This window comes from Apostichopus japonicus, chromosome 2 (genome assembly GCF_037975245.1).
Source record: "Apostichopus japonicus isolate 1M-3 chromosome 2, ASM3797524v1, whole genome shotgun sequence".
In the NCBI taxonomy this organism is placed as follows: domain Eukaryota; kingdom Metazoa; phylum Echinodermata; class Holothuroidea; order Aspidochirotida; family Stichopodidae; genus Apostichopus; species Apostichopus japonicus.
Window position 1 is genome coordinate 2,532,541 of NC_092562.1, and position 24,229 is coordinate 2,556,769.

The 24,229-nt window shown below is 40.0% G+C and overlaps 2 protein-coding genes across 3 annotated transcripts in view; one reads left to right on the forward strand and one right to left on the reverse strand.

Annotated features, from left to right (window-relative positions):
* Positions 1 to 104: 104 nt before the first annotated feature.
* The window catches only part of LOC139974010 (tyrosine-protein kinase receptor Tie-1-like), a 41,198-nt gene continuing 17,073 nt past the window's right edge, over positions 105 to 24,229 (reverse strand). The window contains exons 6-25 of one of the 2 annotated variants that reach the window (XM_071980930.1): positions 23,043 to 23,171; positions 22,082 to 22,206; positions 20,851 to 21,022; positions 19,756 to 20,040; positions 18,625 to 18,924; positions 17,523 to 17,599; positions 17,058 to 17,274; positions 16,115 to 16,402; positions 15,163 to 15,459; positions 14,257 to 14,325; positions 9,714 to 9,889; positions 9,252 to 9,492; positions 8,755 to 8,865; positions 8,250 to 8,449; positions 7,347 to 7,460; positions 6,395 to 6,465; positions 6,051 to 6,091; positions 5,318 to 5,414; positions 3,779 to 3,878; positions 105 to 3,259 (exon numbers count right to left, since the gene is read on the reverse strand). In XM_071980930.1, the coding sequence (XP_071837031.1) occupies positions 3,122 to 3,259; positions 3,779 to 3,878; positions 5,318 to 5,414; positions 6,051 to 6,091; positions 6,395 to 6,465; positions 7,347 to 7,460; positions 8,250 to 8,449; positions 8,755 to 8,865; positions 9,252 to 9,492; positions 9,714 to 9,889; positions 14,257 to 14,325; positions 15,163 to 15,459; positions 16,115 to 16,402; positions 17,058 to 17,274; positions 17,523 to 17,599; positions 18,625 to 18,924; positions 19,756 to 20,040; positions 20,851 to 21,022; positions 22,082 to 22,206; positions 23,043 to 23,171 (3,248 nt within the window). In that variant the 3' untranslated portion in view covers positions 105 to 3,121. Of the gene's footprint in view, positions 3,260 to 3,778; positions 3,879 to 5,317; positions 5,415 to 6,050; positions 6,092 to 6,394; positions 6,466 to 7,346; positions 7,461 to 8,249; positions 8,450 to 8,754; positions 8,866 to 9,251; positions 9,493 to 9,713; positions 9,890 to 14,244; positions 14,326 to 15,162; positions 15,460 to 16,114; positions 16,403 to 17,057; positions 17,275 to 17,522; positions 17,600 to 18,624; positions 18,925 to 19,755; positions 20,041 to 20,850; positions 21,023 to 22,081; positions 22,207 to 23,042; positions 23,172 to 24,229 lie in introns of both variants that reach the window. The other variant, XM_071980925.1, reaches the window with a different exon arrangement.
* LOC139974036 (2-Hydroxyacid oxidase 1-like) overlaps positions 12,944 to 24,229 on the forward strand; it is a 137,462-nt gene continuing 126,176 nt past the window's right edge. The window contains exon 1 of the mRNA XM_071980961.1: positions 12,944 to 12,953. The gene's annotated coding sequence lies outside the window, so the exon portion shown is untranslated. The remainder of the gene's footprint in view (positions 12,954 to 24,229) is intronic.

Genomic DNA, 24,229 nt, shown 5'->3' on the forward strand with positions numbered 1-24,229 from the left:
AGACACAAAAGGCTCTAAACACCAACTAACTACAGTACCTCGTCATCCGTGTGGAAGCGATGATATAAAAATAAAAGAGAAACCATAAATGGAAGACATTGAAATTCTTTCTAAAACGTTTACAAATACGTTTATATTTATTTACAAAATAAAAAAAATATGACAAGTTTACAAAATATTTACAAACTATTTAAAGAGATTCATATAGTCAAAGAGAGTAACTGGTTTTCACATAAATGAATTGTACTGAGCCTCACTCATGTTGGCCTATAACATTTAAATTTAGTCTGGTACATTTATGTATATCAGCTTCGATGTCTTCTTCATTTGAATTGTTTTGTTTTGTATGTAATTCGAATCTTGTTAAACCTTCCCTTCAGATCAGTGAATGGTTCACCAATTACATCGTTTGGCAGTGAAATGTGGACAAAGAATCGTGTCAAGAAGTAAACATTGCTTTTAATGAGAATGGCTTTGTATGTCTTAGTAATCTACTGAGTGATCTAAGTGGCAATACCCTCGTTCCTTACATATCATCACCTACACCCTACGCCCCCCCCCCCGGCCCCGCCGCTGTGTCTCTACCCTCTCACCTCACCCCTTACATTTAGACTTTACCTGCTGGTATGTACTGTAGCTTAAAAACAGACATTATTATATGATCAGAATCTTTCGAAATTACCCCAATATGAAAAGAAGAAAAGTCCCGACTTCCTATCCCCCCAACCCCACCCCCACCCTCCCAGCACCCACTCTTCTCCATCCAAACTTTACATGTAAAAGTAAATACACGTATGTATAACAAAGGCCGAGAGACGTAAATTCAACCAACTTTCCCACTTTCCCAGTTAACTGAACATGCTTCCCAATTCACACCGGTGGTAATTTATTCACTAGTAGAAACAGCGACATAAGATCTCAAACATTTAAAAAATCGAAACTCCTAATTATATACACTGGTAAAAAAATATTGATAATACTGGAATGTTGTTGGAATAAAAAAATAGAAATAAATATACATTGATATTTACATACAAATTCCGCGAAATTAAGAAAGTATGCTCAAATGGATTGATAACTATATTGATATGAGCTATGGTAAATGAAATAGTTCCTTCCGAGAATTTGCAAAATATTTGCTACAAGTTGAAATACTAATTTAAGAAAGGCTGACCAAAGCCAGTGTCAAGTATTTACTGAAACTAATGCTAGTTTTTTGAAAAGGTATAGATGAGGGCAGTGCTTATCCTCCTCCCCTCCTCAAACTCCTTCTCCTCCCCTTCCCCTCCCTTCCCCTTCCCTTCCCTTCCCCTTCCCTTCCCTTCCATTCCCCTTCCCCTCCCACACCAAGTAGAAAGCAGGCCCGTAGTCAGGAATAGGATAAAAGAGGAAACAATTTAAAAATATAATAACGATGGTTACTTAAATTAATGCAAGCGCGAAAGGCCAAATTATGATAATGTGAAGGGGAGGGGGTAAGCTAGCGACTAGTCATCGTTTATGAAGGTTTAGTTTTCCTTGCAAATTGCCTGATGTGACGTTGGCATTAAAGTTAAAGTTTTGGTTACTTTCATGAAAATAGACTACACGGCTACTACAGTAGCACCTAAAATGTCTGTAGAAATGATATGAAAAGTAAGGTTTGATCTTTCAAAATGTAGAGAGTGTGAAACAATCAAAGTTACATATCTCAGAATGGTTATAACTTCACTTTTAGAGAGACCATGACATGGCTAGTAGACATGTGAATGTTACTGGCCTTTATTTGACTGTCTAGCGTATTTGGTGAGGTTAGGAGTTTGTCATTTATATGCCTCTTATTAAACTTTTTTTCATTCCTGGTTACAATAAGTGTCCGGTAATTCTTTTCTCATTTAATGATACTCACGACATGGTATTCGTATTCAGTGCCTGCGTAGTCTTGTCCATGCACATCTGCCTGTCAGTTGACTGACTCTCGTGGTTGTATAGTCTTACACGTAGCCTACACTATATAGCTGACTTTTTGCAGATCTAGTATGCATTATCACTGCGAACTCAACACGTATAGCCTACTATATAGCGGCCATTTTGGAAACCTTTAGTATGCATGATCATTGAGGTTATACTCACTCGTGTACACTACGTACTCAACACGTATAGCCTACTATACAGCGGCCATTTTGGAAACCTATAGTATGCATGATCATTGAGGCTATACTCACTCGTGTACACTACGTACTCAACCGTAGCCTACATATAGCGGCCATTTTTGGAAACCTATAGTATGCATGATCATTGAGGCTAAACTCACTCGTGTAGACTACGTACTCAACACGTAGCCTACTATATAGCGGCCATTTTGGAAATCTAGTATGCACGATCATTAAGGCACACGTACTCATACCAATGGAAGGTTGCTGATGGTGTTTTGGTCGCTTTTTCTTGCTTGTACTGACTATGTTGACTTCAATGAGAGAGAGAGTAAACTGTAAAGGTTAAGAAGGCCTGACGTTTTGATCCGAGACGGATCTTCTTCAAAGGCAACGTGAAACGAAAACAGATTAAGGACAACATACCAAACTTAAGACAGCTAGACAGAGGCTTAAATTTGAACCAATGAACCATGAAGAGAGTTACAAGAAAACAAAGACTCATGGATGAAAGGATGAAAGGAGAAACAGCTTAGGAGATGAAAGGGCTACGTTAATAAACTGTGCAGGGGTATGTGTAGTAGTATAGGTGAATTATTCAGCAGGGGATAGGGGAGAATGAGAAAGGGCGAATGAGGGGAAGAGGGGAGGGGGGCGGGGGATAACAAGTGAGTATTGTTGGAATGACAGGAATGGTGATGAAAGCGAGGAAAGCTAGTGGCAGGTTTCGTGTCGGTTTGCCTTTGAAGAAGATCTAGTGATACGGCGTTGATTTATCATTTCTTATCTAACCATGAACGATTGGTCGCATCTCGATGAAGGAGAATTGCATCGCCTTAATTTATCGATGAAATTAAATGTGTCACACTATTAGGCAGTACATCGCCTCTACCGCCACTTCCATTTCAGCTCCTCCCGAACCCCCCCCCCCAACTTCGACCCCTCCCCCCTCCTTTCCCTCCCTCCCTTGTGGACGACGTCGTCGATTCTCATCCAAGCTGTCCCCATACCGCTCCTTTGATATCCTCATCTGAATTAATACTTGGAAACTTAAATTCTTTCGCCGTGGTAAATGTTGGGGTTGCTCCGCCTTCGGCCCCTTGCACCCTATCATGATTGATATAATTCTGTAAATAGAAAATTCAATAAAGCCGTCATAAAATGGGTCACATATTTCCTAGAAATAGTGTAGTCAACGCATGCGCAACAATATTGATGCATTATATTCGTATCAATATTGTATTTTTTCGACTTAAAGATATGTTCAAGTGGCTGAAGTTGGTAAAGGGGTTGGCATGTTATGCACCTTAAAATGTCCCAAGACACATCTGGTACATAGCGGTGATATGAAATTTCAGAATTGGTAATATATTTTCGTTAAATATTTTAATGTCAAGGATACATCAACAAGAAAATTTTAATAGAAATTTTAAAGGTTATGCGGAACATCTGCGGTGATCACATCTAACCAAATATAGGTAACATGCAATAAAAATCAATTTCGTCGAAGACAGTAGATCGAAAAACAACTTTTCTTGCATGTTACTTTCTTTGACACGTCACAAATCTCAATCGCATGCAAGTCACTCCAAGGCACGCCGTGGAGGACCAAAAAAGCAAGATTGTAATATGAATTGGAAAATTACCTTATCTGAGTTTGCAGTTCTTGACAATGCAATGTACAGCTGTTCAAATGAGGGCCTGTCGTGTGGTCGGTCACGCCAACAATGACGCATGATATTGTATCTAAATATCGAGAGAAAAAACGGAATGATATTAAAGAGATAATTACTTAGTTAAACTAGCTGGCAAAGCTTCCACTACTGAAGTATAGGACTATATGCATACCATGACACAGTGCCCACCAGCGCCGTTCGCTTTAACACACAAAGGGAGCCACCAGCGGGTAAAACAAGCCTATACCCTCTGTCTTTCAGACGGCTTAGCAATGGACGGCTCATGCAGTTCATGGAAAATTGGACCCCTAAATGTCAAGGGGTCCTAATTGGTTGGTTCCGAACTTTTGATTCCACTGATCACAACTGTCTGTCGTGTATATGAATGAATACTGAATATTCTTATTAGGTTATATTTCATTAAGAACTGTTTTCCCTCTTACTAGCTGACAAGCTGCCCAGCTCAATACCAGATCTGTCATGGGGCCTGTTCTGTTTTATTTTCTTGTTGCTTTGTATAAACTCCGTGTGTTTTTTTTTCGCAGAGTAAGCCCCTGAAACCCTGTGTTTATGTCAGTTATAGTAGGATCAACCAATACTTTGTTTAACATCAGGTTCATACACGAACCTGACTTACAATACGTCTACGCAGATTGTGTGTGTTTGCGTGTATTTATGTGTGCGCATACCAATTGACTGCGATTCAACGTAAACATTGAGTGAAGTGACAAACAACCGCGCAGCTTAATGACAGATCTGGCATGGTACATGTTCTGTTTTTCTTGTTTCTTCCTTCTTCTGTTTGTTTGTTGTGCTTTTTTATAAGCTCGGTGCAGTACGGTAAGCCTTGAAGCCCACAACTACGACACAGCTGTCTTTATGGCAGTCATAGCAGACACAACCCATTTTTAAGTGATAATGTTATGAACTAAAATATTGTGTTTTGAAGCTTTTTTAAGTTAATATTTTTCCCGAACGATTCAATTGTGAAATATTTATAAAGGTACTATATCGGTGAGCGTGTCTAGTTTTGAATCACTGGAATCTACATACGATTCAAGCCTATAGTTTAATTTCTATCCGCATTGATTCATTTAAATATTTGGTGAACTTCAGTTAAAAATTAAATCAAAGTGTACGTTTCTTTACATATGAAGTGCTAAATAATACAACGATGGACTCTTTCAGGTACAATATCTTGTTTATTTGTTATGATCATTATGTTTTACTCGGACAATCACCAAAGCACATGATTGTAGCTGATGCACTGGTATGACGTCACTTGCTGACTATGACGTCACTCGATGACATTGACGTCACTTAATGACCATGACGTCGCTTGATGACTATGATGTCACGGGATCGCCACAAGGGAAGTAACTTTATGAAAGGTAACATACATTTAGCAAACTTAATCAATAACATATCATCATTAAAATGTATCAGAGATATCATTTTCTTATGAAATATTTCCAATATAATGAGAGTCAGAAGGAATCTGCAACTCACATGTCGTCGTCACAGCCTAAAGGTTTATCCATTCGGTATCCAATAGGAAGCTTCTCATATAATTCGGCACAAGTGATACCTGGGTATGGTGTTCCACCTAACAGAAAACCAGATTGTAAAAGAGGTTTAATGTTTTAGTGGACACATCAAGAGAAACAAGTTACTGTTCTTTAGCGCAAAATCAAAAAAAAAATATCAACTGAAGCTACGATGTTTTATAGAAAGACAAACATAAAAATTAACTAGACCAAATTCCATCTCCAAAAATTGTGGAATATATATATATATATATATATATATATATATATATATTTATATATATAGCTAGGCCTATGTGGAAGTATTGAAACTACATTCGTTTGCATATGGTTAGGTTCGTTAACATGGTCTACGACGTCACACTTAAATTCCAATATTATAATAATTCCATTAGTTTGTTTATCTTTTCAAATGACATTACACGTCACCCCACTGATTACACATATAGACAACCAACAAAAACATCCTACTTACAACTACACAGGGGAAATTAAATGAAACCGTTGACTTGCTGATCATATCAATAAGTCGGCTATATTGTTTGAAAGCTTATCTTGATTTATTTTTTAGCTTGCTGTTTCTTTAGTTTACAAACCACCTGATATCATTTAATTGTTTACTGTAAATGCGAAATGTCGATAATAAAGTGATGGAGAAGAAAACAACGCTGATAGAATAAAATTGTCTTTCTTACCTAGTGTAACGATTTCCCAAAGTAATATTCCAAAAGACCATCTAAGAAAAAAGAAAAATAGACAATTATTGGTAAATGCATTGAATTGGAACGGATACCTAGAGAGACAGTACCATTCAAGTTTTTTTTTTTTTTTAAATCCATATTTTCGTTTGTGGTCGCCAATAATAAACAGTCTTCATTTTTCCCCTTAAAACTGTATAACAACTTAGCAAATCAATTTATCGAGCAATTAACTTTGCCAAAAACTTATAATCCCGTTTTGTGTCAACGCAATTTATTAGTCTCCGATATATATGTATGTATATATATATCTATATATATATATATAAATAAATACTCACACATCACTTTTTGCAGTGTAAACACTGTAGTTGAGAGATTCAATAGCCATCCATCGTACAGGCAATCGACCCTGTAATTTAGAACAGGAATGACAGAACGTTTACGTTACAAACTGATTACTGTATACACTTAACACAACATAACGACGGTTATAGCCTTCGTTTTAACATTTTCTCAACGGATCGTTATGATGACAGTGTTATCATTTAAGGAATTTTCCGACCGCTGATATTGGACTACAAAACAAACCTTTGCAGGATTTATCCAGCACCATTAAAAGTCAATCACATCCACAAAGAGGGTTTTTTCGGATGGTGAAGATTAAGAAATTCTTTTAAATGTGGTGATATTTTGTGAAAATATCTAACAACAATAGATTGAATGATATTATCGTGGCTGTGAATGTTTTGTTGTGGTGGGGTTTTTTGAGGGGGGGGGTTATTTTAAATCATTTATCCACAATGTATTCAGTGATGAAAGCTTACCTGCAGAGAATATCTGACATATGGGCTATATTTCCTTATATATATATAAAAATTGAAAGGGTAAAGCAACAATAATATTGTTTATAGGAAAGACACACTGTGGAAGTAGATCTGTCATTGTAACACCAACAGATCAACTAATGTTATCCACTTCCTGGATTAAGCAACAACGATTTATCCCATCAAAATAGGATACATATCTCGTTATAGCGACACGCTATTGAGATTGAGTGTTTTTGTACAAGCGCAGCGTATCTATATGAATAATTATTCTCATTAACATTCAGTGTCACAATGAATATATCGCTTTAATATCTCGTCAACTCAACTGACTTTATTCGATCATAAACTATATAGTAGTAGTTAGTATTTTACGTGTCGTTGCTTGCATTCCTTTTGAAATGAAACGCAATCGTTTATTTACAAAGTATATTTCACTTAAGAAATCCAAGATATTTGAACTTACCGCAGTCATTTTAACGTAAACTTCATCACTCCTGGAGAGACCAAAATCAGCCACTTTACAAACCATATTTTCACAAACTAAGATATTTCTGGCAGCCAGATCTCGATGTACAATCTGAGAGATTAATGATACAAAAGAAAACAGAAAACAAAAAATTATATTAGAACTTGTTCAATTTCTGGGAGTAAATTTGCATTATTCTAACAAAACTGTCGGAACCATACTTGCCCTTATGGATTTTACTCGCACTCGTCACCTATGCATATTGGAAATCTAATATAGATACTAGTGTAAGATTAAGTACTCATAGTCGTGCTAAGAGTCTTGTGCTTGTACTCATTACGAAAGGAATTCTACTTGTACCGTACTCGTTCTCTCACTGTTACTCGCAATGCTGTTCTCGTAACTGTTGTACTCGTGCTCATACTGTTGTTCTACTAATATTGTTGTACTCGTACTCATACTGATGTTCTCCTATTCATAGTGATGTACTCGTGCTCATACTGATGTTCTCCTATTCATACTGTTGTACTCGTGCTCATACCGATGTTCTCCTATTCATACTGTTGTGCTCATACTCATACTGTTGTACCCGTACTCATATTGTTGTATTCGAACTCATACTGCTGTACTCGTGCTAATACTAATGTTCTCCTATTCCATACTGTAGTTCTCCCATTCATACCATGTACTCGTGCTCATACTGTTGTACTCGTACTCATACTGCGATACTCGTGCTCAGACTGTTGTTCCCATATTCATACTGTTGTACTCACAATGCTGGTCTCGTACTCATACTGTTGTATACACATACTCATACAAGTCTGGTTACAGATAATCTTGATAACCATGAAGGGTGTCGATGGTTAGAACGGTACTCGTACCCTGTTGCGCTATACTTACACCTTTGTCTGCTAAATGTCTCATCCCGAGAGAAACGTCACACGCGAACTGAAGCAGTTGTTTGATGCTGAGGGTTTCTGTGTCAGCCTTAGATAGAGATTTATTGGTGTAATCTGGTTCCGCCTCCAAACATCGACTCTTTCTTAGTAAAGTCAATAAGTTACCATGTACAGCAAACTCAAGTGCAACGAAAAGTTCACCTTATTTCAGGAGAGCAAAAAATATAGAATATAATTGTATTATCTCTCAGAAGCTGTGACGCATTTCATTAGTAAACGAACATTGCCTAATCCAATGCCTCTTAAACTAACGGTTGGTTGAAGTTTACTGTTTAAGAAAAGTGTTAGAAATTGATATAAGATGATAGCTGCTTTTACTGTTATTAGATTTCGGCAACATGATCATTAATGATCCAGCACACTCAAGATACATGTGGAACACCTTTTTATAACGACACCGAAAACCAACTACTTCAAAGCTTTTCTTAATTATTAACTGTTCGTACCTCTGAATTCACAGGCACCTATTAAGTTCACAATGTTGGGGTGGTGGCCAACTTTACACATTATCTGTAGTTCACCGATGAAATCTTTGCGATCTGCGTCGCTGCATCCTCCTGGTGCAAAAAAACAAAATAGAGAAAAATGGGGTGTTATTATTTCTATACAATATTTCCATTCAAACAGAATATACGTTGTGTTACGGTAGATAATAGTAGTGCAGTATTGGTGAAATGTCAGGTAAGTAAGGAGCGGCCCAGCTGTAAACCATAATATGCATGACACTGTATTCAAAAAGTACATGATGTTCTGTCCAAACAGAGGGTGTGTGATGAAAAGGGATACGATATTAGTGCAGTAATTGTGAAGAGACAGGTAAGTCGGCAGCGTAGTACACTCAAGATCCAGTCTACAAGGTACCTTCTCTACGTAATCCGTTCGTTCATATTTATAACCGAGATAAACGTAAGAAGAAGAAGAAACGCGATAGTTTCTTTCTAACCTTTTAAGATTTTAACAGCTGCATTTATCGGTTCACCGTTACGTTTTATAGTAGCTTTTATCACTTGACCAAAATTTCCTTCCGCAATGATGACGTTTTCCAGAAACATGGCCTCCCACGGTATTTTCCAGTATTGCAGTTCTTCAGAAGGCAAAGGACTCATCGGGGGCGATAAGTGACCACTGAGAATGCTATGGGAGCCATCGTCGTACTCATTAGATATGGACCGTTGCCTCATCAGCTGGAAAGACAATAAAATGATAACAAAGTTAAACTTTACCATGAAAAGCAGCCGACTGAAATTTTAATATTTATATATATATATATATATATATATATATATATATATATATATATATATATATATATATATATATATATATATATATATATATAAACATGCACGAATCTAATCATAGAACTTATATACTTTATAATGAATGTTTGCATTTTGTGACATACCTCTGTCATTCTGACGGTTACTATTTCTTCAGTGCTTCTGAGGTCCATCGAGTGCGATCTTCTCTTGACGAACGCGGCGAATAAGCAAGCAGCGGCAACCATTAAGGTCACAAGACAGGCTGCACCCAGGATGAAAACGATTGTCAGTGACACACCGGGGGGCACATCATTTTTACCTGTAGCATAAAACAAATACAACAGTTTTGGACGGTTTTAAATCACAATTTGACTATATTGTAGCTATTCTGAGAAGTGCTTTTAATGACAACTTCAGACAACAGTTCATCCACATATATTGAGACCAGTTATTAGTTCCCAAGCACTTCACTTTCCTCCTGTAGGTAGATTGAGCTGTTGAGATCGATTTCTCGAACCTTCACACAACACCTAGCCTAACACCACCCCAACATCCCTCCCCAACATCCCTCCCTCAACATTCCTCCACCCCCCCCCCTTCCCCTCCCATACTCTCTCTCTCCCTTCCTTTGAATTTAAAGTGAATATCTTTGGAAACCATTTGCCATTAAGGATATTTTGACAATATTCGGTTGCGTTCTCGAGCACGAGGAGGTACTTGTCATAGTCAGGTGGCTTAGCAACTTTAACGTTACCGGCCGGACAAAAGTACCAAATTTGGCATGGAGTTTCTTTTCTACCTAGCTATCGATTTTATCCGTGGAACCCACTTAATCGGCTCCGATTTTTCAAGATGGCGGCCAAAATCCAAGATGGCCGCCAGAAAAAAGGAAATGTCATATATCTGGCTGTAAAAATCAGAAATGAACAAATGAGGGGTCATTTCAGGTGTTTCCTAGGTTCACTGAGACAGATGATGGTCATGGCATGTTGCTTGGGCAACCTATTTCCAAGATGGCGGCCAAAATTCAAGATGGCTGCCAGAAAAAAAGGAAATGTCATATATCTGGCTGTAAAAATCAGAAATGAACAAATGAGGGGTCAATTCAGGTGTTTCCGGGGTCACTGAAACAGATGATGGTAATGACACGTTGCTTGGGTCAACCATTTCCAAGATGGCGGCCAATATAACAGAAAATGCACTTGTTGTCACTGTTAAAGGTCAGTGGAAGTGTAGACTTGACTTTGAAGATTCTGATTCCTTCTGATTAGTATTGAAAATCCAACCACCAGACTGACTGTTAGTCGATGCAGTGTGAAAATTAGACAGATTTACTATTACGTAATGTTTTTGTGACGTCGAGGGGGGAAGAAAAGGATAATGCAAAATTACATTTTCAAAACTCTGCCACTTAAGAACGGCGAATCTGATTTGAATGAAAAGTTACAGAATTTTGAAGAATATATAGATGCAAGCATTCATTGACTTTGAAGAAAACATTAACTTGAACTTTTCACCTATGGAGGAAGAAAAATCAGCAATTACTGTGTAAACTCAATAGCGACATTCATTTCGTCCCCTCTTGACGTCAACGGTCCCGGATATTTAATTTAGGTAACACAAAAACGAAATGAGTTTGAAACTCAAAATTCGATATTTGGGGTTATGAAATACACTCTTTTCATCTACGTAAGTTTCAAATTAATACGCTGCACTTAAAGTGACCTTCAAGTATGTAAGTTTACACTTCCACTGACCTTTAAGTACATACTGGAAGTATTCGGGAATTCTGTCTACAATGTTTCAATACGATGTTTCTTTACCAGACAGTTCACAGTCGATGTATTCTATTTGGATGAACATGTGCATCGACAAAGAGATGTGCAAGGCATCTGGCCCACCCTCCTCTTTGATTCTACGAAGTGAGTTACCAATCTGAGTATACACCCCCGAAGGGCGTGTCGCCTTTGGCAGGATATTGGAAAAGGATCCGGGCCAGTGGTGGCGAAAAAGAAACCCACCCAGAACCTAACAAAAAAGGCAAAGGGAAACAAAGGATTCTCAACGCAACGAAAACACCTTTCAAAGGAGAAAGCGCAGTTTAGATGGAAGGTGGACCAAACCAGGCCCACCGCTCAAGGGTATCTTTTACAGAACGGACCTTTTGACAAGGTTTGGTTTGCGCTTTCCCCAAATGAAATGAAAAATGATCCTCTCCAATCTCACCAAGGCATGATCCGGTGCAGCGATCACCGTACTGTACCAGGATACCAAAGGAGAGGAACAATAAAACGATTAACAACTGTAACCTTCCCAGGGAGGGAGAGCCACCTCCGACTGAATGTGTCGAGCCTTGCCTCCACCTGATCAGCCTTCTCGGCCCAAGTGGTGGCCTCCGGGGCACCATAACCTAGCCAGATGCCATTTACCCTGATCATGACATCTGACCAAGTAGCATCGAATGGGAGGGATTGGACGCGCCAACCTCCTTAACGCAGCCTTTTGGTCTTGGACTTGTTAAGTCTGGCACCAGTAGCCTCTTGGAAGGTGGCCAAAACCTTCGATAAAGACTTGAAGGAGGCGAGGTCCTACACAATACAAGTGACGTCATCGGCATATTGCACGCTTGTAACTCTAGCCCCACCCGGTACATTGAAGGGTTGAAAACCCAAGCATCTGTCCAGCGAGGTACTGAGCGTTTCGCTGAAGAGAACATACAACAACGGGGAGAGGGGACAACCCTGACGGACTCCCCTTCGAACCGGGAAGGGACCAGAAGTTAATCCGTTAACATTGACCATGCTCGAGACGTCCTTATATAGTAACGAGACCCAACGAATAAACACTGAGTTCAATCCGAAGGACTCTAAGGTTCTGAACAGAAAGTCGTGATCTACCATGTCAAAGGCCTTCTCCTGGTCCAAGCAGACCAGTGCCAGTCTCTCATCAACCAGAGGTTATGTTGAATACACTTGCCTCGCACAGCACAAGTCTGGAGAGGACCTACAATATCCGGCATCACATCCGCTAAGCGATTTCCTAATGCTTTGGCCAGGATTTTGTAGTCCACAGTTGACAGCGTTATTGGATGCCTATTCGGGTCCAAAGGGTCTCCCGACTTTGGGAGGAGAACAATATTTCCAACCCGCTGTGTTTGGCTTATGTAATTCAACTGGAAAGAGGTAGCGAACACGTCTCTCAAGTCCCCACCGAGAACCTCCCAGAAGGCCCTATAGAACTCAGCAGGGAGGCCATCGGGACCGGGGGACTTTCCCTTCTTCATCGCCGCTACCGCTGTCCTGAGCTCACCAACGGAGAGATTCGAACCCAAGCTATCGTTTTTACTCGGGGGGGGGGGGGCCTTGTCTATACCAGACAACAAGTCTTCCTGGAGATCCTCGCTAACAGTAGCCCTGGAGTACAGGTTCGAAAAGAACGACCTAAATACCTCAGATGACTAGTGACCTGACTTAGCGTGTGTTGTTCGCAGAATTGACGTTGTGTTTATGAAGGGTGCACAATCGTACTAAATCTCCCAATGAGTCGGTATTCACATCTGGTCCGTTTTCCCTCAAGTTACCCTATTATATAGTTGACTCAATGTAATCAGTCTTACATGACACTCGTAACTCCCATATAATAACGGGCTTTGCGATGTGTCTATCCACGGTCGATCACACCTCAAAGTTCCTAAATAAGTCCTAAGTGGCTTCCTGAGCCAAAGTGACACAATTAGAATACCAGCCATAACACATAGTCAGGGTGCTAGCCCGGTTTCATTTACACGTTTGAGGACGGAAGGTTTGATGGTCCCGATCAGTAAAGGGCACAGGGGGTCTGGGGAATGAATATATATGAAATTTCCTTTTTTTCCAGGCGGCCATCTTAGATTCTGGCCGCCATCTTGGAAATGGGTGACCCAAGCAACGTGTTATGACCATCATCTGTTTTAGTGACCCCGGAAACACCTGAATTGACCCCTCATTTGTTCATTTCTGATTTTTACAGCCAGATATATGACATTTCCTTTTTTTCTGGCAGCCATCTTGGATTTTGGCCGCCATCTTGGAAATGGGTTGCCCAAGCAACATGCCATGACCATCATCTGTTTCAGTGAACCCCGGAAACACCTGAATTGACCCCTCATTTGTTCATCTCCGATTTTTACAGCCAGATATATGACATTTCCTTTTTTCTGGCGGCCATCTTGGATTTTGGCCGCCATCTTGAAAAATCGGAGCCGATCAAGTGGGTTCCACGGATAAAATCAATAGATAGGTCGAAAAGAAACTCCATGCCAAATTTGGTACTTTTGTCCGGCCGGTAACGTTAATCCTAAAAATTGTTGCTAAGCCACCTGACTATTAGAGGAAGTATAGGGTTAAATATGAGATGATCCTCTATAGCCTTTTCCACACCCATGCATCCACATGGAGGCCACTGCCCAGGGGCTAGATCGAGGACAAGTGTCCGCAGCAACGCCCAGTTAGTTTATGATGTGTTATATCCATATTTCTGCTGTTCATTTATGCTTAATTCATTCACAAAACCGGGACACATTTGCCAGTTTTGTTAGTATATAGAAATAATGTTTCAAAATGGCGTATAGTTACTTTGACCTAGTAGTAGTAGGTTATCCTATTGCATGCGTGTCTGTTGCAACAATTAACCTACCGTTTGACTCACCAACTAACGGTGTCTTGATATCTTTGCGGCTGTTACTGGGGGAACCAGTTGAAAAACCATCGTTCGGCCCTGTAGCAAAAGGAAAATACGGACGAGTTTTAATAGTAACTGAACATGACAAGGCTATCGCGACAATGACAATACATTAACAACACAATGATTACAGAATACAGACTATACGACTGCAAATTATGTAGAAGTGAATAGCAAGTCATCAGTACGGCTTCATTACAAAATATTTCCACATTTTAAAAGATGAACTGAACAATTGATAAGCTTTATGTGGTTTTTTCTGCTTATCGCTAAGGAAAGGTGATATTCGGACAGATTGGATTTTATGAACCAATCTTTGCTCAAAATCTGCGATTGCTGTCTCTCCCACTCCTCCCCCCCCCCCTTCTCCCTACAGATGACATCTTGTGCACGTCACTGCTATGTAACAGTTTAACCGGACGCACTTGACCCGACTGACCATGGTCCGGTTCAATTCGAACTTCGTGACCAACATAGTAGTGTCAAGACCAATATTCCTAAAACCGATCCTCGCACATGGAACTACTACGACAGATTGTTTTCTGCGCACAACCGGTGCGCGTTTTAGGTCACATGCAAAACTACTTTCCCTTGATTGGTTGTTTTGTTCATGTTTTGGGGTTTTCAACTGACCAGTTGTAGTCGTGAATCGCCGCACACTATAGCAACTGTCAGAAAGGAACACGGCCCACGTGTTGAGTTTCTCCGACTGAAGCCAACGTGAACTAAAACTAGCTTCGACGTGATCAGCGGTACACATTACCCGACTAGCTACGATTCTGTTAAAGTTTCGAGTCGAATGCGGCCACATTCAGTCCGGGTAGGCGCGGCCGTCTTAACTTTGTATCAAAGTGTAGCTATGTTAGTGCTTACCTCTCCATGTGCTAACAATAACGTCTTCACTCCAGATTCCCGGTCCAACAGCAGTCCATCCACGTACGTTGAAAATGTATTGAGTACCGGGCATCAGATTGTCGAACAGCACACTCTCACTGGTAACGTTTCTCAGGATTGGTGGCACGGCACTGTTCCATGCAGTAGGATTCTGAAGTTTTGCTTCATACATACGAATGATCCCGTTTCTTTTGGACTTGATTATCATATCAAACATAAACTGGATAGTTCTTTCCCTTGCCTTAACTCTTATGTTTTCTGGAGCTGCTGAAGGTACTAGAGAAGTAAGACAAAGATATGTTGAAGACTAATTCAACACCAAAATATAAAGTGAAGACAATATTAAAACAAAGCTATGTTCTAGGCAGTACCTCTTAAAACATCTGCAATAAATGTCCCTCCCTGTCTCCATCCTTAATTCCCCCACCCCCCCCCCACCCCACGGATCCGTCTTTCCCAATACCACCAAACTCCTAATAACTGTCATTTGCATTATATTACTACCTAATTACACCACAGTAATGAGATGCACAAGAACTGACATTTAGGTTCCATATACCACGAACATTTCGCAAACTTTTGAAGTTAAATGGTTCCGTCGCATTTTGGTTACCGTGGAATTTTGTGAAACTTTCAAACATATGAAAGTGTCAGTGTCTGGTAAGGTATAAATTCAACGAAGGAGGTCTGGTACAAACCTATGAAAATTAATTGACATGTGATAAAAAGATAGTTTTGTCCTAAAATACAGTTTGTCTCTGACATTTCGTATATGAATGGTATACAAATTTCAGTTTTGAATATTCTTCGATATGTATATCCAACATGAACAAAATCAATATTGAAGGCGGCGCATTACAAAATAAAGAGAAGAAGAAGAAGAAGAAGAAGAAGAAGAAGAAGAAGAAGAAGAAGAAGAAGAACTATTTACCCCACTCTTGGGTCGTTACCGATCGCGTTACCACGGCACCCGTTAGTATGGTTACCGCGCTGACCGATATGTCGTAATCAGTCGCTGGTTGGAGGCTAGTCATCAACAGATGAATATCCGTCGTTCTTTCGACGATGACTTCTGATGAACGGGTGCCCGAGTGTGTCTTCACTGCGGAGATGTTATAATACTTGATTTGACCATTCGTATTCTCGGGTTGTGTCCATGAAATTGACACTGAGTCATATGATACTGGTACAACAACGAGACTGCTCACGGGGCCTGGTGCTATATATGGAGGGGAAAAAAGGAACAAATAAATATATGTGGCTAAAACTACAGTTATGTCGCCAAAGAAGGAGCGACGGTCATGGCATTCTTTTCAGATTATGTACAAAATAAACGAAACTAGTTAACTTCGGATATACCAGGCTTCACTCAGGATGTGGAATATACTAGTAGCTTCTCGTTACAGTGTAGATATCAAGCTACAACTGGCTTACAATAGTTTCAAACAAACGTAGTGGTATGGGTGTCGATTTGCTTCTCAAGGAAGGGGCAGGAGAGGGGATTTTAACTGATATGAGTCTCACTAAAAGGCTTCTAGGGGATGGGTCTAGGCACAGGTGGGCATAAACGTGGCCCTAGCAATATCTTACTAATGGTTTTGACCCTATGTGCAAACAAATATTAGTAACACATCTAATGGAACCAAATGAAATGGACAAGTTCTTTTCGGTAAAACATTCATTAAGGGTTCAAAACCACTATAAAAGGGGGTAGGAAACGCAATAAATTAGTGCCTTCGTGTCTACATGAAAATAGGGTACCCCCTCTTCACCCATCGTGCCGTCAACCCCCTCCCTCACCTTTCCAGCTTGATTTCATGCGTAGATGTACATCTACTACCATTGGAGACATACGAAGGAAAACAAACACGTACCTCCTTCTTTTGTTTGCTTGTGTAACGTGTTACTGGCTGGCCCCTCACCACCACAATTGGTTAACTTTATTTGTACATAATATGTTTCGAATTTCTGGAGGTTCCTCAGGATGTATGACCTGATACTGTCGTCACTGACTGAGACGACGTCAAATACGGTTTGTCCTCTAGTACGGTAGTATATGTTAAAGCTATCGAAGCTTTCACCAACGGGATTCTGAGTGGAATAAAATATGAGAGGGAAAAATATATATATATATATATATATATATAAGATATTTTTTACTCAAAACTTCAAATCAGATATGCTTTAATGTGTAAGTTTAGGCTGCAACGGGTATACTGCTATTTTAAAGCAATTTTTTGTTTAAATGCATTCTATTAAAAAAAAGTGACGGATGGATGGACGGACGGACAGAAATTCACAAAACCAAGCACTTTTTTTAGTTGTAAGAATTGATTTACCTGCCAAAGCACCCGTAACGATGTTGAGTCTAAGTCTGTAGTGGATAACTCTTGTAGCTCAACTGCTCTTGTCGGCGCTGCAAACAAAAAAATACAAAGTACATCGAAATACATAACAACGGTTAAATACAAGGGATAACTTCAATGTTATCGAATGATAAATGGAATCAGTATCAAGAAATAGTGGAAGAAGCTTCAAATAACATACTAATAATAACTCTAAGACACCCATCCCCATTTTTTCTTTTCTCTCTTCCCGTGCAAGCCGACCTCAATCATCATATTTATATTATTAATGCAAATGTCTTTTTCCTTCTTTCATTTTTTCTTTTCTTTGCTGAGATTTAGTTCATTTTTCATGTTCAAATAACAGCAGTACTATGTTTACCAGACAATAATAATTTTTCAAAATATATCTAAATTGTTGGTGTTCATCTCGTTTGAACTATGACATCATTACCCTCCATAGCTATGACGGTGTTCCTGCTATCATCCATTGCAAGCCTTTACATCACGCTACAGCTGAACATGATATTATGGTCATCAGTCGTATAGCACGCATAGTGTAGGACAGTCAACCTCACTCTGTACCTGACCCACCTCCAACCCCACCCCCCCCCCCCTCCCCCGATCCCCACACTACCTCGAAACAAGTTTAAACTTAATTAGTAGACACATATTTGGGTAAGTAGTACATTGAAATTATTCAAATGAAAGTTACTCATATAGTAGGCCATCTGAGTGCGGGGACTGGTCGTATTTTACTAGATCATGTATCGTATGCATTATGGCGTGTTACTTATACATTATCGAGGCTTATATAAGAACATGTGTATACCATCAATTTAATTTAATCATAATTAACAATAACTTGGCAGTCTCATAAAGCGTTTCAGCACAATTTTTGACCAAAACACGATTAGATCTCTTCTAAGTGCAAAAATAAATAAATCCCCATTGTGTTTTTTTTTTTTTTTTAACAGCCAGGGCATTTCTATTTACGAGTTGCAGTATGTAAATACTTCAAGATATGAACCTCATAAGAACCACACGCAACATGGGCCTGCAGCAGGTATTAACTATGTTTGGTTATAGAACTTACCTGAACAGGCAGTAACGAAGGTCAGAATCGGTCCATCAGGACCCTGTCCCTCAGAACCAGGGCGAACTAATACAACCCGGATATTATATCTTGTCTGACCGATGAGATTATCCAGCGTGTAAGTGGAGGTGCTGGGGGATTTGCTGTGTGTGTCCCAGTGTTGTATTGTGGACTGTTTGTGTTGGACGTGCATCCCAATCAATGGACCGTCACCCGCGAAAGGTCTCTGATTCAGGTTAAAGGTAACTACACCGTTTGAGTTGTTGGTAATGGTAGGAGGTTGTCGTGCGATAGGTTGATCTGTGTGAAAGAAAAGGGGGAAACGAAGGCTTTACAAAAATGACGAGTTTGTAAAGATCTGCTTTCCTTAACAGTTAATGACCAACAATTGGTTTCAGAGAGATGTTAGTTGAAGAAGGGCACTACAAGACATTACTCATACCAGTCAGCCCCTCTCCAACCCCCCCCCTCCCCAGCACATCAAGCCCCGGGGTCCATGTAACCTGATAGCTCGGTTTTATTTGGTTCTGAAGAACTAGGCTGGTATTAGGATGGATAATTCTCATCATGGGGATACATATAGCATGGGAAGAAAACTACCGAATAAAAAAGTGTCGCAATGCCAAAAAAAGAAAACTAAAATATTCTAGCAATTTCCAACCCTGGTGGTGGGTGGTGGGTGGTCGGTGGTGGGTGGTGAGTGGTGGGTGGTGGACAATATAAGAGAATATAGCTAGTTTTAAATATCCATTTGAGATGGAAGACCTCTTGAATACAGTAGTTGCTTTACCAAACATCAAACGCAAAAACATCAAAATGAACGTCTTAACTACCAAAGCCAATTTCGGTTTTTTTTTTTTTTTTTTCTTAAAAGTTTTTATTTTACATATCGAGAAAAAAATATTTGACACATAATTGCTGTAGCAAAAATTTAGGTTAAATTTCACGATAAAGGGCGACCTTAAGACCATAGGCTTAAAAGTGATCATATATGTTTCCTAGGCTCTACCACTCCCCCCCCCCCTCCCCCCCCACCTCACCGCCCAGGTTAGTAATTTCTCTTCATGGACCCCATTCGCTAAGCCCAAATACCTTTCCCCAGCTGGTTCCACGTTTTGTAACGTTACTTACGTAGGATATTAAGAAACGCCTCTGCTTTAACTTGACCGGCTTGTTTAGTTGCCACGCAAGTGTAAACACCTTCGTTTTCATCTTCGGCATCAACATGAAAGATGAATGATGTTTCCTTGGTTCCTGGGGCATCATACCTAGGCTCAATTAAATTCCCTCGAGTGTCTATCACCTTCACCTCTATCGTCTCGCCTGCCGTTGTTGCAACTATACATTCTAGTGACGCAATGGTCCCTCTGTTCGCCTCGGTGTTTGCAAACTCTTTAATTTCAGGATATGGGCCTCCTATAAAATCCACAAAGAAACCAACGGCATATTTATTACGCCTTTAGGTTACAATGTGTGCAGCGTTCGCAAATAATAGATTCAATAACTCAATGGTATCCAATTTACCAACACAAGGATTTGTTAAATATCTGCTTTATTAGCTCCAATTATAGCACGCTATATAGCTAGGAAAGTTTTGTGATTACGTAATCGACCTGCCACGGTCGTAACTCGCCCTCGGGCTCCACAATAAGCCTGCAAAGCTTCTTAACACCATTAGGCTCTTTGTGTAAACACGCTGTGGAAATTTGTTTATGTCAACAGTGTAGCATACAGCGTTCACACAAAGACCCTCATACAAGAAAAAATATGTGGCAGGCGTTGCAGACTAATTTGTAAAAAGAGGTCGTTTTACGACCAAGCCAGGTCGATTACGTAATCTCAAGAAACTTCCATGATAGCGTGCAATTAGTTTGGGGTCTATACAGCAGACTTTTTAAGTATACCATTTGTTCGTTTATTCTTACTTAGGCCTACACCTATTACTAACGTACATTACTATTACGATATTTTAAATGATGCACCTCAGATTAAAATCACACCGAATCGTAGTTTCATGTATGTCATTACTTATGGAAAGTATAGCCAACATTGCATATAATGAAGAAGAAAATATCCCAGCATTTTAGTATATGCGTAAGGTATTCTATTGTACCTTAGGCATTAGAGTCTATGCGACTGCGACTATTATTAAATTATAATAATAATAATAATATGTGTAATCATAGTTAATAACCAATTTATTGATTAATTTGCTTGTGTACCCACCCACAGCATGCACGGTAACATTGTAAGAATATGTATGCCCCCGATAGTTAATAGAGCAGATGAAATCCCAGTTGCCATCAATGCCAAAAGGTGTAAGAACCCATCGTATTGATTGACCAGGATAATCAATACCCCGATTGGTTTGAATAGGCATCGGTGAAGGATTGGCAACCTGAAAGAGGAGAGGAAGATATGAGTTGGTATGAAATGAAGTTCACTTTAGAATATTGGCCTTGTGATGAATTATAATTTAAATCATAAATCTCCTCAAAATGTTTAGATAACCAAGTATTACGAGGCGCGAGTCAAGGAGGATGTAGGGCGGTAACCCCCCCCCCCCCCCACCCGGCCCTCAACAATCCTAACACTTAAAGTAGCTATAAGCACAACGTTGTGTGTAGACCGAATTTGAGACCTAATTTATAGCATAATATATGCCTCAGTGTCACGTCGATTTCTTTCTATGACGGAGGGGGGGGGTGGACCTCCTTACCCTCTGTACCTTGGAGCCGACTTTAACGATCTCAGAGCCACAACTAACCCTGCTTTTTAAAGTTCTGGATCCGCCCACTGGTGATTAATTAAATTCGTAAGACCGGAAGTGACGAAATTATATCATAAACCAGGATAAGTTTTCAGCGGATATGGGGTATCAAACTTAATCCTTATAACACGTCTTTAAATTCCTGAGGTTACTGCCTCGTCTTGCAATGATATTACACAGAAATAATAACATGTCATGTGACGTGTAAGTCACTTTTAAGACGGTTGTGCAATAACTTTTCCCGCCACAACCATGTATTTAGGGTTACTGGCCTTAGGCGAAAACTATGAGGCTTATTTACGTGTTAAAAGTATGTAGGTCTGTTGACTAGCAACCGTACTATAGCTATGATGTACTATGCCTTAAAAGAAATATAAGGAGAAATCAAGCTACTGCAGTATCCCAAATCTATTTTGTTCTAGTTTCGACTGTAACACGGTTTGCATCAGTTTCGTCGTGCAGAATTAACGTCATGTCATTAGGGCACGTGTCATGTTACCTATATAGGACTGTAGTTTATGAGAAACATTGCAAACCATTACAAGACAACCATTACGGTGCATCATTGAAATCCATATGAGTGCACTTTGACACTCTCATCCTAAATGCCGTCAGAAATATTCATAAATTCAGCCTAGACGAATTGAGCAGTAAATATCCGTCCGTGATACAGACGAGCACACTGACCTCAATATGTATCTCTGGAAGAGGGCAGTCTTCAGGATCAACTTCAGGATCACAACCACAAATCACTGCTATCTTAGTAGCATCAGCTAATCTCACTGATGTTGCATTAGCTTGAAAGAAAAATTCTGAAAAATAAAAGTCAAATTAAACAATGAACACAAAATGAATTACATTTGAATCAATTATTTGTTGTTGTTTTTTCATGTTTTTTTTTCATTCATTCATCCTCCATTCATCTTAACCTTGAGTGTGTAGTTGAGAGTTGCTACTATAGTATGCGAAGTCAGGCGCGGCGGAACGGGGAAATTATTGGGGGGGGGCGCTAATGTGTGGAGACTATCTAAGCGGAGCGCCACCATCAGTTGGCGCGGAGCGTACAAGAAAATTTGGGTTTTTCAAACTCCCAGATGGCCGGAAACGGCACATCCCGAGTGTTTTATGCTGCGAATACCTAGCCCTAAAATATGGGTCTCAAGCCTGCAATTTCTCAGATTGCACGTAAAAATCTGTAAAAACATTGTAATTTGTATATTCGATGGTGTTTTAAGAGAGTAGCTATTACTCGTAGTGTACTCGCAAAGACGTTTTTGAGTGTAGTAAATTGGCCTAAGACGAAGTTGTGTTGCGCTTACCGGTACTCACACTCACTGCTTCCACTTTTCACGGGGCGTGAAGACGCGGTTGGGGTGACAATAAGGTCTATAGCCAGGGGACGGGCCGAGGGTCCCCCAGCATTGACTAAAATTATTACACCTATATAGTATACGTGTGCATCGGACAGATCGACAAGTATGCATTGAAAAATAGGCAGATGCACGTTTCGGAGCCTTGGTAAATATTGGGGGGGGGGCTTATCATGCATTTGCCCCCTCAACTTTTTCATTGGGGGCTGAGCCCCCCCCCCCCAAGCCCCCCCCCCCCCCCGGTTCCGCCGCCACTGTGCGAAGTATCAAAAACTTACTTGAACGTTCACAAAACTTTCCTATCCATTCATCTGGACAAACGCAGCCCACGTGACGGTCACAGCTTCCACCATTTAGACATTCACATTGCTCTGTGCAATCGGATCCGAAACGTCCATCGGGACACTCTGTGAAAAAAAAATATTGAAATATGACGGAAAGATGGAAATAGTACTACAAGAGCAAAGGAATAATATGAGAATTTCAGACACATCCACAACAGAAGGAAAATGATGTGAAATCTGCGGCTAGATGTGTTATTTGATTACGTTTATATTGACTCTCACCACAATCCTCCTCCCCTAACCCCAACCCTTCCCTTCCCCTTCCCCTTCCCCTCCCCTAACGTCCCAAAATTCCAGAGGCCTGCAACTGCATGGCTAACATGCCCTAGGCTATGCATGCTTTAAGATACCAAATTTATCTATATTTTTCCTCCGTTCAATGACCTTTCTAGGGTTTTACACTCGTTTAGAATATACCCTGAGTAATATAAGCCGTCTGGGAGGTTGGCCCGGGGAAGGGAGCGACTGGGGGGGGGGTTCTACACCTCTCATATCGGTAGTATATTTGATAACGTTTACAATGCTTAATGAAGACAGATGACAATATATCAATCGTCTAAATCTATCAAACTTTGCGCAAAATCATATCTGTGTTAGAGCGTTAAAACAATATTGTAGGGAAAAGAATAGGCTTTGTTTTAATATGGCAGTTGTGGTATACGTGGCTATACCAGGTTTCAAAAAAAGCCGAGACAATTCAAAACCCTGGGTAACCTTTCAACTCGCCTTATCAGTGTATACAGTGACTTGTCTGCACTTGCTGTTTCACTGCTAAAGTATATACAATGAAAATAGACCGGAAGCAGGGCACGATACTCAATTGGACAGCACTTCCGTTTTTGAATTGGTTGGCGATCAACCTGACAGGAGAATGTCAACTAAGACGGTTAATGATGGTGTTTTTTCTATCGCTTCAATCTGTACAAAAAAAAAAAACTGTGCTAGATTGACCGACCTTCAACCGGTGTCTAATAATAGCAGATACACGATTGTTTGAAGGTGCTCCAGTCCTCCAAGTACGTGCACAAAGAGTATATATCAGGAAAGACTCTTAGAGTTAACAGATACGTGTGTATGGTACGTCGAATAAGAAGCCTCAAGAAAGCCAATACATGTAACTG